Source organism: Micropterus dolomieu, linkage group LG12 (genome assembly GCF_021292245.1).
Source record: "Micropterus dolomieu isolate WLL.071019.BEF.003 ecotype Adirondacks linkage group LG12, ASM2129224v1, whole genome shotgun sequence".
Classification (NCBI taxonomy): domain Eukaryota; kingdom Metazoa; phylum Chordata; class Actinopteri; order Centrarchiformes; family Centrarchidae; genus Micropterus; species Micropterus dolomieu.
The window spans coordinates 36,575,823-36,589,341 of NC_060161.1; the positions used below are offsets into that span (position 1 = coordinate 36,575,823).

The following is a 13,519-nucleotide window of genomic DNA, read 5'->3' on the forward strand; positions in this document are numbered from 1 at the left end:
TTTGCATATGTACACACCGACTCAACATTAATCTTAGTGACCTCCGATTGGCGTAACCGGGAGTCATTACCGCCGACGTGAATAACAATCTTACTGTATTTACGTTTATCCTTAGCCAGCAGTTTCAAATAAGACTCAATGTCGCCCGCTCTGGCCCCAGGGATGCACTTAACTATGGCCGCTGGCTTCGCTAAATTCACGTTTCTCAAAATGGAGCTGCCAATGATCAGAGTTGGTTTCTCAGCGGGTGTGTCGCTGAGTGGGGAAAATCTGTTAGAAACGTGAACAGGTTGATGATGCCCCGTGGACTTTGAATGCTTTCGACTATTCCTCCTTCGGACAGTCACCCAGCCCCCCCCCCCTTCCCTGGCTGCCATTACCGCTAAAGGAGGCAGAGGAGTAACTAAACATCTGACACACCGAGCAGGAGAAAGTAGGAGAGAGAGAGGGAGAAGGAGAAGCCATCGCTAGCTGCTAAGCTAAAGTCGCTAACGGCTAAGCTAAATTACTGTAGCGTCAGCTACCAAAACTTTAGAACAACTATGAGATTGAACAGCTGTCACTAAAAGGTGGAAAGAACTGTGAGTTCTTAGGCAAAATTACTGTAAAGAATAAGTGTTTAGCGAACAGTTGGCCGCTGTAATCAAACAAATGTAACTGTTATTTAGCGAGAGCAGCACAACACGGTACCAACACACAAGCACCGGAAACGGAAATGAGTCGACACGCTTACCGCAATACGTCAGCAGATGGTTGGAGTGATGGTTGCGGAGTCAATTTGTAGTTTGATGCTATGGTGGATAGATTGCTTGGCTGGAATGACCAAGAGTTCAGTCTTAGAGAGGTTTAGCTGAAGGTGGCAAACCTTCATCCATGCAGATATGTCTGATAGATAGTCCGTGATCCGCGCCAAGACAGTGGGATCGCCTGGCGGGAAGGATAGGTAGAGCTGCGTGTCGTCTGCGTAGCAGTGGTAAGAGAAGCCATGCGAGCGAATGATCGGCCCCAGTGAAGTGGTGTAAATTGAGAAGAGAAGGAAATTATCACATTATAAAGTATTGTCTTCCCTCCAGCCCTGCTCAGTAGCTGTGTTTAGTTTCATTGCAGTGTGCTCTTTAGCACTCAGAGATCTCCCTGCTGACCATAGGGTGCCTCTGTGCACCAGCAGTTTCAAACTCAGCCTTCAGTCTTTGGACCATGCCTCCTTATTTGCATACACTCCTCAATCCCAAATGCCCACTCCTAAATGCTATATAAACTTAATTCAAATTTACGAAGACATGATTGGAAAAACTAAATGTACAATTTCTACCAGGATCTCAGTTATGGCAGTTGGTTGACAGATGGTGAGTTAAGACACCTGAACTTTATCAATGGCTTCAGTCTCTAGAAACACGTTTGGGTTTCAACCTTTCTTCCAGAGTTCATTTAGTGTTTTATAATCCCCTTCAGCCTCTCTGTCTGTGAGTCCCAGCTGCTCTCAGCATTTTGAAGGAGAGTTTATCTCTCTGAGCTGTAAGGAGGATGACAGCTCTGCTGGATGGACGCTGAGGAGGAACACAACCAGAGAAACCAGGACTCAGTGTGGAGCTGACTGGGGAAGATCAGCTGCTTCTTCCTGTAACATCAGCTACTTCGACCCATTGGACAGTGGAGTGTACTGGTGTGAGTCCAGAGAGGGAGCAACCAGTAACACCATCGACCTCACTGTCCCTGGTAAGATCAGACTGTGGAGTTAGTGTTGATGAAGCTGCGTGTAAATGATGAAATGCTGTAGTTTGTCTCTGTGTTGAGGTGGACCAGTGATCCTGCAGAGTCCTGTCCTCCCTGTGATGGAGGGACATGATGTCACTCTGCACTGTAAAACAGAGACCCCTCCCTCCAACCTCCCAGCTGGTTTCTATAAAGATGGCTCCCTCATCAGGACTGAGCCTACAGGTCACATGACCATCCACCATGTGTCCAAGTCTGATGAAGGCCTCTACAAGTGTAACATCAGCGGTCGTGGAGAGTCTCCATCCAGCTGGATCTCTGTCACAGGTGAGGAGGTTACCTTTGATTTCAGGACTTATTTCATCCAGAGAGTCATCTGACCAGGTGGGATTCTCTCTACAGATAAACCTACAACCACAGCCCCGCCCACATCTGGAGCTCCACCCCCTGCCTTAGGTCCCCTCCAGCTTGTATTCAGACTGGTCTGCTACCTATTGGTGTTTGCCTGTGCTACATCTCCACTTTCCACTGCATTTATGTCAAGACAGGCCCACAGGTAACACTCGGAATCATCAGACCGTTCTCATCTCAGGGTGTCCAATACCAACGCTTTCAGAAAAAGTGACAAAGCGTAATTATTTAACGCTAAAGCTACCCTTCAACGTCTCTGTGAGAAGATCTGGGAAGTCACTTCCTCGTACAGACCGGAAGTGCTAGCTAGCAAGCCCCCTACCCATACCATAACCAACAGAAATGTTACTTCTAAGTCACCGACTTTATGCATGTCAACCTGCTAACCCTCCTTTGTGTTGCTGCGACGCAGCAAACGGTGCCATTTCATATGCATGCTGAAGGGTACTTTTAGCGTCAAATACTTTGCATTGTCACGCTGTTTGAAAATGTCAGTTATGATGCACTGAGATGAGAATGTGGTGAAATCATTCACTGAACTTACATAGACCATATTCAGAGGGATATTAAGTGATTCTAATCAATACACTTTTTGTTAAATCTGGCATTTCCTCGCTGTTTGCTAGCTCTCCATTTTGTGTGTTCCGAAAAAAAATCCATTTTTCCTACACAGCCCTGGTTCTGTAAATGGAAAACACGGAAGGTGGTGTGGATCTTCCCCACAACACTGTTACAGTCAATCAGCAGCAGGTGGCGTGAGTGCTCGTGCACAGGTGTGATGGGAGGGGGCAATCGGAGTTCAAAACACTGGCACATTCGAACATGCTGGACTCCAGGCACCGTGAAGAAGGAGAGATGTTTGAGAAACAGCCAAAGAGGAAAAGGTCGGATGAGTATAATTAGAGAAGAAAGGCAACAGCGAAGGTGTTTCAAAGATGGAGAAAATTTAGAGAAGTTTGGGGGGCGGAGCTATTGTGAGAGCACCGCAGAGAGAGGTGTATTTGTTTGGCTGTTGAGTTCAAATATTAACAATCTTTCTGCAGAATCACTTACTCTCCCTTTAATAAATCAATCAATGTACAATCTATTGCAAAATGCATCGTTACAGTTAGTGTTGATTGTTGTTATTTATAATGTAGTAGTGTTGATACTTTTGCCTCTTTGTTTATCTAAATGTTATTATCAACTCCCCTGACAGTAACAGCACATCCTCAACAGAAAAAGGTTGATAGTTTAAGCAACTTAGACACTGAGAAGACAGAGGTATATTTAGTGAGGGTTTATAAAAACGAACAGGTGCATCTTACAGGTGAGGTGAGGGGAGGTTGGCAGTGCAAAAACATAACAGAGTAATCCAAATGGTGATCAAGATCATGGTTTTAACTAACACTATGACCTTTTTCCTAAACCTTAGTTTAGGTAACGTACTTAAGGTCTGTTAAGCCTGTCGACCTATTTTGTCATTTAGGTGTGAAGACCTCTCACCCATCTCCATACCAACAGCTCAGGAGAGACCGGCTGAGGATTTTGAGTACATGCACTGTGCATCACTTCTGAGTTGCAGCAGAGCTTTATGACCAGCTGAGCAGCAGAAAATACAGAAGTTAAACCACTGGTTTAAGTCTGAATTGTTCCTTTACTGCTAGAGACAACTATCTTTGTAATTCTGAACATTTTGAATTAACTTTTGTTTGTTTCTTTTAGTACTTGTACCTGATGTCTCTGCTGCGCAAGATTTACTGCAGATTATTCAAATGGAAAGTTTTGTAGTACTAACAAAGAGAGGCATCCTTTGTGGTCTTTGCATGCTTCTACTTCAGAGTTTCTACAGATAACTAGGTCACCACAATTTTATAGAACAATCTCATCAATCTGAGCCTCTGTTCTGGTTGGTAAATCTGTTTTCAAACAGTCACACGGAGTCAAGGCCCCACAAGGTAAAACATGACAGGATTCTTCAGGACTATGCTATGTTAGTGTTTAGATCAGGCTAATAATGAAGGCTAAAATCAAAGTTGTCTGTATGTAGTCTGTGTGGCTTAATTTGCCATTTATTGTAAAATTTAGCAAATTCTTGTAAACTGCTGCCTAGTGTTGTAGTCAAGACCGCCCAAACCGAGACCAAGTCAAGACCAAGAACAGAGTTTATTGAGACCAAGACTTTTAGGGGCTGAGAGCAGTCGAGACCAAGACCAAGAGAGGGCGAGACCGAGTCGAGACCAAGACCAGTTCCCTGCATTGCACAGCATGCTGTGGAACGAGATCATAGCTACTTCTCAAAGAAACATACAAACATTAAAAGGTGAAATCAACATAAGCATCGCGGGGAGGGGTGACAGTCGTTAACGGGAATAACACATGTTTAATTAGGGTTATTGGTTGCATTTGAAGCAATAAGTTTTATTTATGTTAGGATGTTAACAAATCAGACAATGCAAAAGCAATTTATTGACTGGTCTTGAAATAAAATCCAGAGTCCTCGATGTCCGAGACCGAGACAAGACCAAGTACAAAGGAGGTCGAGTCTGAGACGAGACCAAGACCATCAAAAAGTCTTAAGACCTGTCTTAAGACCAAGACCAGTCTCGAGTACTACAACACTACTGCTGCCTGAGACAAACAAGCCCCTCAACAATTGAGCGTTCACTTATGTAGCTCAAAGTTTCTCTTGTGCTGGAAGAGCATTTTCTCTGAAGTAGGAGCTAAAAACTCCCTGAAAATTAGTTCTAATAACTGTGAATGTTCCATGTTGCAATACGGACACAGTAAATAGTACGTTGAAATCATTAGAATCAAGTCTAGAAAGAGGTTCAACAGTCAGTACAGATGATCCATACTCCACATTCATCAGCCTTTTTCCCTTCATCTATTATTGTTTCAATAAACCTTTTACTAAAACATCTCCCTCTGAGTCTGTGTCTGCTTTTGGGCGTGTAAAAAACAAAATCTCAACACAATGTGAAACATTTTTTATTATCTTAAATTACATTTTTGTAAATATTTGATTATATCTTTTCAAGTGACAACACTGAAGAAATAACACTTTGCTACAATGTAAAGTAGTGAGTGTGCAGCTTGTATAACAGTGTAAATTTTCTGTCCCCTCAAAATAACATCACACAGCCATTAATGTCAAAACCGTTGGCAACAAAAGTGAGTACACCCCTAAGTGAAAATGTCCAAATTGGGCCCAAAGTGTCAATATTGTTTGCCAACCATTATTTTCCAGCACTACCTTTATCCTCCTGGGCGTGGAGTTGCCACACGACAGCAAATCACCACAACACTCTGTCAGAGTGCAAATGTTATCTTTGGTTGTTTGACTACGTCATCAACAAGCACGCAGCCCTGTTGTGATAACGGATAGTGTGTGGAAAAATAAGGAAAATAGATGAGTTCTGTGTCTTTTAGGCAACTTTATAAAAAATACTGCTGATGGAGAAATCACAATCACGATGCCGGCTCAACACCATAATGTCTGTCAGCCACCGCCAATGGACATCGTCTATCGGCCCAACCCTAATTTCTGATTAAAAAGTGTGATTTGTTGATAACTACCTTAATTTTCTAAGAACGTATGTGAGGGTGTGAAATTGTCTGTAAGAAGGGAGCTGATAGTGCTGACTAGTTAGAGACCAGTACATCATATATCAACCGTGCAAGTACATTTCCTGCCAACTGCAGCAGAGGAAAACAGGCAGTAAAGTACAAAGGAAACTGTGGTTTGAGCTTTTCTAAGTGAAAAATTCAGTGTGTGATCTCACATCACCAAATGGTACGATGGGACAAACATCTCTTCATTGGCTTTTCTGTAAGTACGATCTGTTGTGCCCACATTTCATACGGGATCATATTATAAAAAATCTGATCTTATAAAAACATCTTACAAAGACAGAAGAGTTTATTGATCAGTGAGGCCAAAACAAGCTATAAAGGACAGTCAGAAGTTACTGAAATTACAGAGAAATGTGACGAGCAAACAGGAAAGAAGATCATTTTTTAACAGTTTGTTCAGAAAATGTTCTCACTTCACTTTAATACAACCTTTAAGAGCAGGAAGTGAAACCAGCTTTAAAATGTTAAAGGGACAAAGACTCAAACACACAGTGATGTTACAGCTGGAAGATACTGTGAGTGTTCAGTGAGGATCAGGGTCTCCATCTTCTCTGAGGTGTACAGTTGTTGTGTCTGCAGTAAAACCTCAAACCAACCTGAGTGTGATTTCTCTTTAGTTCTGACCTCACTGCTGTGCTGCACAACAAACCAAGGTGAGTAGATGGCACCTGTTCAGTGCATTAAGAATTGCTCACCTGGCGCATTTGCCCTAAAATGTCTTGCTTCTGGGTTTACTTCTGGGGTTTGCGGCCAACTTCGTTCTCAGCTAGAGGAAAGTTTTTTAACTTTTCATAATTGAAAGACTCATAATTGACCTTGTTTGCAGTTCTGGGTTCCTCACAACAGTTTTACAGACAACTCTTTCAGAATGGTGGCCTATAGGAAATGTTTTGTGGGTGGCAGGTGACTGGAAGCAAGAATGGGTAGTGGTGCCGTGTCCAGGTTTTATTATACAGTACAACAGCATAAAACCCAAATATCAGAAATAAACAGATGTGATAACCGACCTTTCAACAAAACAAATATTTACAGTTTTTAGTACTGAAGTATAGAAATTTGAGAAGTAGATCAACAGATTGATTAATGCCTTTTGATTATGCTGATTTATGAGTTTATTTTACGCTACATGATCATTAGGAGAGAAATACAGAAACTTCCTGAATTACCTTTATTAATAATTTTATTAACTGTAGTCTGTACAGCTATTACTTTTTAATCCATATATCATAAAATGGACTAGAATTTTCTCTTCGTCTAATACTTTTGTTGTCAAAAAGCCAGTACTTATTATTATAATGTCTTTTATTTTATTATTGATTCAAATAGGCTAAACACTGTCTTTGTAGAATCTGACTCTGTAGGCTGTTGGATATGTTTGTAACCTCCTAAAGATCTGTTTTTAATCAGATCAACATGAAGTGAATGCAAAGCTTGGAGAGGACGCCACTCTTCCCTGTCGGGGTCACGGAAATGCTACCATCACAGTGATAAAGTGGAACAGAACTGACCTGAAGCCAGGTGATATTTATGTCTTCTTCTTCAGAGACGGCAGCTCAAATGAAAACAACACGCATGAATCTTTTCGTGGTCGAGTGGAGCTGAAAGATCCAGAGATGAAGGACGGAGACGCTTCTGTGATTCTGAAGAACGTCACCTTCAACGACACTGGAACATATGAGTGTCGGGTTAGAGAGGAAAACGAGACAGGGAAAGCTAAACTCATCAGCATCATCAACATGACAGTGACAGAGCCAGGTGTGTAGAGCTCAGAGTGTCTCTTTGTCTCTCAGGTGAGCGTGTAGAGCTCAGAGTGTCTCTTTGTCTCTCAGGTGAGCGTGTAGAGCTCAGAGTGTCTCTTTGTCTCTCAGGTGAGCGTGTAGAGCTCAGAGTGTCTCTTTGTCTCTCAGGTGAGCGTGTAGAGCTCAGAGTGTCTCTTTGTCTCTCAGGTGAGCGTGTAGAGCTCAGAGCGTCTCTTTGTCTCTCAGGTGAGTGTGTAGAGCTCAGAGTGTCTCTTTGTCTCTCCGGGAAACGTGTAGAGCTCAGAGTGTCTCTTTGTCTCTCAGGTCAGCGTGTAGAGCTCAGAGTGTCTCTTTGTCTCTCAGGTGAGCGCGTAGAGCTCAGAGTGTCTCTTTGTCTCTCAGGTGAGCGTGTAGAGCTCAGAGTGTCTCTTTGTCTCTCAGGTCAGCGCGTAGAGCTCAGAGTGTCTCTTTGTCTCTCAGGTCAGCGCGTAGAGCTCTCAGGTGAGCGTGTAGAGCTCAGAGTGTCTCTTTGTCTCTCAGGTCAGCGTGTAGAGCTCAGAGTGTCTCTTTGTCTCTCAGGTGAGCGTGTAGAGCTCAGAGTGTCTCTTTGTCTCTCAGGTGAGCGTGTAGAGCTCAGAGTGTCTCTTTGTCTCTCTGGTGAGCGTGTAGAGCTCAGAGTGTCTCTTTGTCTCTCAGGGAAACGTGTAGAGCTCAGAGTGTCTCTTTGTCTCTCAGGTGAAGCTGCTTCCTGGTAGTTGAGCTGAGAAACATCACAGATCAGATGTTTGTGTTTTAGAAAGATGTTGCTGATGAGACTTTAGAGGAAACAGCTGCTACGAGTCATGTGATCAAAGTGCAGTAGATAATGTCTGACATTCTGTTCACCTGCTGACAGCTGATACCTCACACCTGTTTCTGCTCTGCAGGTCACACAGCTGGACACAAGGAGGGAGGAAACAAGGAGGAAGGAGACGGGGAGAGAAATGTTGGACTGAGAGTCGGTCTGCCAGTTGGTTTGATTCTTCTTCTTCTTGGTGTTGATGGTTTAGTGATCTTTAAAAAATATGGAGGACAGAATGAACAAACTCCTGCAAATGAAGTTGAAATGCAGTCACTGCACAGCAAACAACACAAAGACAATAACTCAGACCTGCTGCTCCTGAAAATTAGCCAATTCAGGGAACAGATGGGAATTAGTGAGTAAATGTGCCTCATGTGTCTCCCATGAAATAAATCCAGAAGTATCTAAAAGGTGGAGGTAGATGTGACTGACTGTAGCTGGATCATCAGCTGTGACTGTTTTCCAGCTGCAGTCAGATCATCAACATGCTTTTAAATGATTTCAAGTCTTTTTATGAAGGCTGTTGTAGAGACGTGTGATGAAGAGAGGATCCAGACTGAAGTCACTCTGGTTACTGTGGGGAGCAGTGATTGGTCGTTACTCTCTGGCTGCTGATTGGTGGACTGAACGTGCTGCTGGACAGAAGAAAGACATTCCTCCTGTAAAATAAACCTGAGCTGTTGACACACGTCTGATTTCACCTGGAGGCAGGTTAATGCCAGATGGGCTGACTGACCAGCAGCTCTGTGGGACAAACAATATGACCTGATGCTGGAACAGCCAGCTGATTGTTAATTACAGGAAGTGGCACAGACCGTCGGCACCTCCCCCCACCCCTTCAAGTGGATCCATCCATCCATGTAAATACAATTAAATGGGTAAAGAACTAAAAAACGCAAAACACAGAGAGAAAAATGAAAATAAATTTTTGATCAACAGTTACTGATGTCAGTGCTGCTCAACATCCTGCTAGCTGCAGTTATAACACTAACAGTCTGTTCTGGATGACGGAGCTGGACTTTGTTCCCAGTCCGACCCTGAAGAGCTCAGTCCCTGTTGTTCACTCACCGACCTGCATCAGAGGGGAAAAGATCCTGTTTGGATTCACTGCAGCTCTGTTTTCCTGCATGAGGACATTTTTCATCGTCTTCTCTGAGAGCTGCTCAGGAACTCTGACTGTGAAATGTTCTTAGACAACGATACAGATAATCTGGACTGAAATGTCAGAGCTTGTAGAGCTTTAAAAACTCCCATTAAAAATCACTGAAGTGCAAGTTACCATTTGACAAACCTATTACAGTAAAAGGATTAAAGTACTCATTAAAGGAGACAAAGTTAAAGCTACTTTATGTTTTAACCACTGTACAACGCAGTTATTTGTAGTAACCATGACAACGGCTTTTGTGCGCTACAAAGCTTTAGCCTATTTAACTTAAATTAAAATTATAGGCTACATAACTTTACCTGATAGGCCTTCATCTAGTTTTGCGGGGATGCTCTGCCGTGTGAATTCCCTCCTGTTGATATCCTGAGGCCGTATTACAGAAAGTTCCTGTCTTAAGTCTTAAGTTCAGACAGAAAGAGTCTAAGATTTTTCTCAATTTGGTATTACAGAAGCAAATCCTAACTAACTTTAGGAATCCTATCTCATCTTACTTCTTCCGATCTTATAAATTCTAGATACTCAATCCAACATCGGTTATCAACTTTTGTGTCTGTTACCTAGCAACAGATGACGCTTTTCTCATCTCGCCGAGCTAAACTGCTTTTAATCGCTGTTTTTGGTAGTTATTTTTAATGAAACATACCATGAAAATGGAGCAGAAACAACAACTATCATTGAACTTCAAGTCAGAAGACTAAGAGGTGTTGGTAACCTCCGTCGAGAAATCCAAATGGTACCTGGTGGAAAAGTAAAAGTTATGACAGCTCAACAGTTCTCCTAAAGTCAGGAGAGTTTATTTAAGATTTTACAAAGTTAGGATGCTTCTGTAAAACACTTTTCCTATCTAAAGTTAGGAAAGGAACATTAACTTAGGAACTGTTAATCTATAATGGCCTTTTTCCTAAATCACTTCCTAACCCTTATTACCATGGTTACCAAGCAGTTAGGAAAGGATCTGCTGGTTAGAAAGTTTCTGTAATACGACCCCTGAAACTCACAAACGGCGAGGATCAGTCTGTCTTCCATGTGCTGCGTGATGCATACAAAGTTCAAGACAATTCAACTTCAGCAGCAGGTGTGTGCATGAGGCAGCACTTCACCTCACTCTAACAGGGACATTTGCTACTGAACACAGACTGTTTCTGCTAAATTTTATTCTGCTGGTACCTGCTCAGAAAAAAGTTTTAACGCCCTGACAGTGTTGAATAACTTTGGTTTTATATTTGATCACATTAATGTATAAGTTGAGATGTACAAGAAATATTTTATTGCTTCTGTGTAACGGGAATACTGCTGGTAAAAAGAACCTTATTTGTTTAAAGTGTTTGCAAACCACGTTATTGCACTTTTGTGTACATGGCAGTACATTTAAATCAAAAGTGCAGTATACACTACTTTAGAATTCATTATTCAATTTTGCACATTAATTATTTATTGGTATTCAAATTTTTAATCATTAACCCCTCTGCTCTCTGCTTCTTGTGAATCTTTAGACTGCTGCCGCCAAATGTGCCAAAATAACTACTGGGGGCAGCAGTGGTTTTAACATCAGCTGCAGTACATTGTGCAGCACTTGAAGGAGTAAAGAAAAGCTGCGGCCACGGCCAGGCAGAGGAGGAGACGTGAGAGAAGCAGAGAGCAAGAGGAGAGAGGAGGTGAAGCGGTAAGCATGGACTAGCTCAACCTGTAGAGAGAGAGGGTCATTTACACTGGGGACACTGGAGACATGTAGCCACAAAGAAATTAATGCTATGAGAAGGTTTATTTGCACAATAAGAAAAGCAAGGAAACATCTGTGTTGTCCAAAAAAAGTAACTTAGGCCACAAAAACAAGCTGCTGATTACTTTGCATTATCTTCTATGATATTTTTATATTCTGATTTGTCATCGGCCGCCTGAATTTTGTGTCCCTTATATAAATAAATAGACATTTCCACTGTAAATTGGTGTTGAAAATGTCTCCAGAATGCAGGAAATTAAATGTTTAATGCTCAATATCTTCTGATGGAGGACCCCCAGACTCCCCAGTCGTATATTTCATAAATGATTTCTCTTCTTAAAACTATAAGTGTCCTCTTGTCTTCTTCTTGTGAGCCCTATCTCGTGCAACTGTCAAACAGCGCAGCAGAAGCTGACTGACATTGTTTATGTAGCACAGTTCCTTAATGCAGTCTCAACTTCGGCAAACTGCCCTCATGGCTGACATTATTATTAGCATCATGTTGGGTAACTGCTTATACTTGAGTATAAGCTGTGTACTCCATGCCACCTCTGATCACCAAGGACACTGATCCTCATACACATACTACTCAGCTTTATACTAGTGTAGCATATACTACACTAGTATATTTAAGAGGACTGCAATGATGGTGTATTGTTGAGGAGAGTCCGACTGATTTTTTGTCCCAGTCCAGCCCTGCCGCCAGACATCACTGTGAAACAAATAGCAACCAAGCGAGTTCGAGAAAGTACACTGCTCAAAAAAAATAAAGGCAACACTTAAACAACACAATGTAACTCCAAGTCTGTCACACTCCTGTGAAATCAAACTGTCCACTTAGGAAGCAACACTGATTGACAATCAATTTCACATGATGTTGTGCATTATATATTATATTATATATCTTATAGGCAATTAGCAAGACACCCCCGATAAAGCAGTGGTTCTGCAGGTGGTGACCACAGACCACTTCTCAGTTCCTTTGCTTCCTGGCTGATGTTTTGGTCACTTTTGAATGCTGGTGGTGCTTTCACTCTAGTGGTAGCATGAGACGGAGTCTACAACCCACACAAGTGTCTCAGGTAGTGCAGCTCATCCAGGATGGCACATCAATGCGAGCTGTGGCAAAAGGGTTTGCTGTGTCTGTCAGCGTAGTGTCCAGAGCATGGAGGCGCTACCAGGAGACAGGCCAGTACATCAGGAGACGTGGAGGAGGCCGTAGGAGGGCAACAACCCAGCAGCAGGACCGCTACCTCCGCCTTTGTGCAAGGAGGAGCAGGAGCAGCACCGCCAGCCCTGGGTTCCTCCTAATGCAAGACAATGCTAGACCTCATGTGGCTGGAGTGTGTCAGCAGTTCCTGCAAGAGGAAGGCATTGATGCTATGGACCGGCCCGCCCGTTCCCCAGACCTGAATCCAACTGATCACATCTGGGACATCATGTCTCGCTCCATCCACCAACGCCACGTTGCACCACAGACTGTCCAGGAGTTGGCGGATGCTTTAGTCCAGGTCTGGGAGGAGATCCCTCAGGAGACCATCCGCCACTTCATCAGGAGCCCAGGTGTTGTAGGGAGGTCATACAGGCACGTGGAGGCCACACACACTACTGAGCCTCATTTTGACTTGTTTTAAGGACATTACATCAAAGTTGGATCAGCCTGTAGTGTGGTTTTCCACTTTGATTTTGAGTGTGACTCCAAATCCAGACCTCCATGGGTTGATAAATTTGATTTCCATTGATAATTTTATTTTTTTTCAGCACATTCAACTATGTAAAGAAAGGAGTATTTAATGAGATTATTTCATTCATTCAGATCTAGGATGTGTTTTTTTAGTGTTCCCTTTATTTTTTTGAGCAGTGTAAATAATTTTTATCAAAAGAAAGCCAGACTCTGTGTTGCATTCATGGCAACAATCGCCCCCAGTGTGCACAGCTTCTCTCTGGGTAGACGATTTCCAAGGTGTCAATTTCTCTTTAGTGAGTCTTCTGAAATAATGAATTCAGTCCAGACGTCTTTAAGGGTTTTATTCTTTGTCAGACAGACATTCAGAGTGCAACCAGTGTGCAGAGATTGAGACAAAGAGACAGTGATGAAACAGGTGACTTTATACTCTGATGTTATCCTGCAACTGTCTCAGGGAGGGAGGGAGTAGAAACCAACTGTGATGAAGGTCTACCAAACAGATAAGAAACCCTCTAATGAGCTGCTTTCCTATGTGAACTGTGAAACCTAACTACAACATAATAAAGCATTAAGCACCACACAGTGAAACACAGGCCTGTAATAGTACAGCATATAAAGGTAAAACAGT

The 13,519-nt window shown here is 42.7% G+C and overlaps 1 protein-coding gene across 1 annotated transcript in view; it reads left to right on the forward strand.

Annotated features, from left to right (window-relative positions):
- LOC123979970 (V-set domain containing T-cell activation inhibitor 1-like) overlaps positions 1-1,739 on the forward strand; it is a 4,591-nt gene extending 2,852 nt beyond the window's left edge. Inside the window, exon 3 of the mRNA XM_046064082.1 lies at positions 1,609-1,739. Within this exon, the coding sequence (XP_045920038.1) occupies positions 1,609-1,739 (131 nt within the window). The remainder of the gene's footprint in view (positions 1-1,608) is intronic.
- Positions 1,740-13,519: the final 11,780 nt, after the last annotated feature.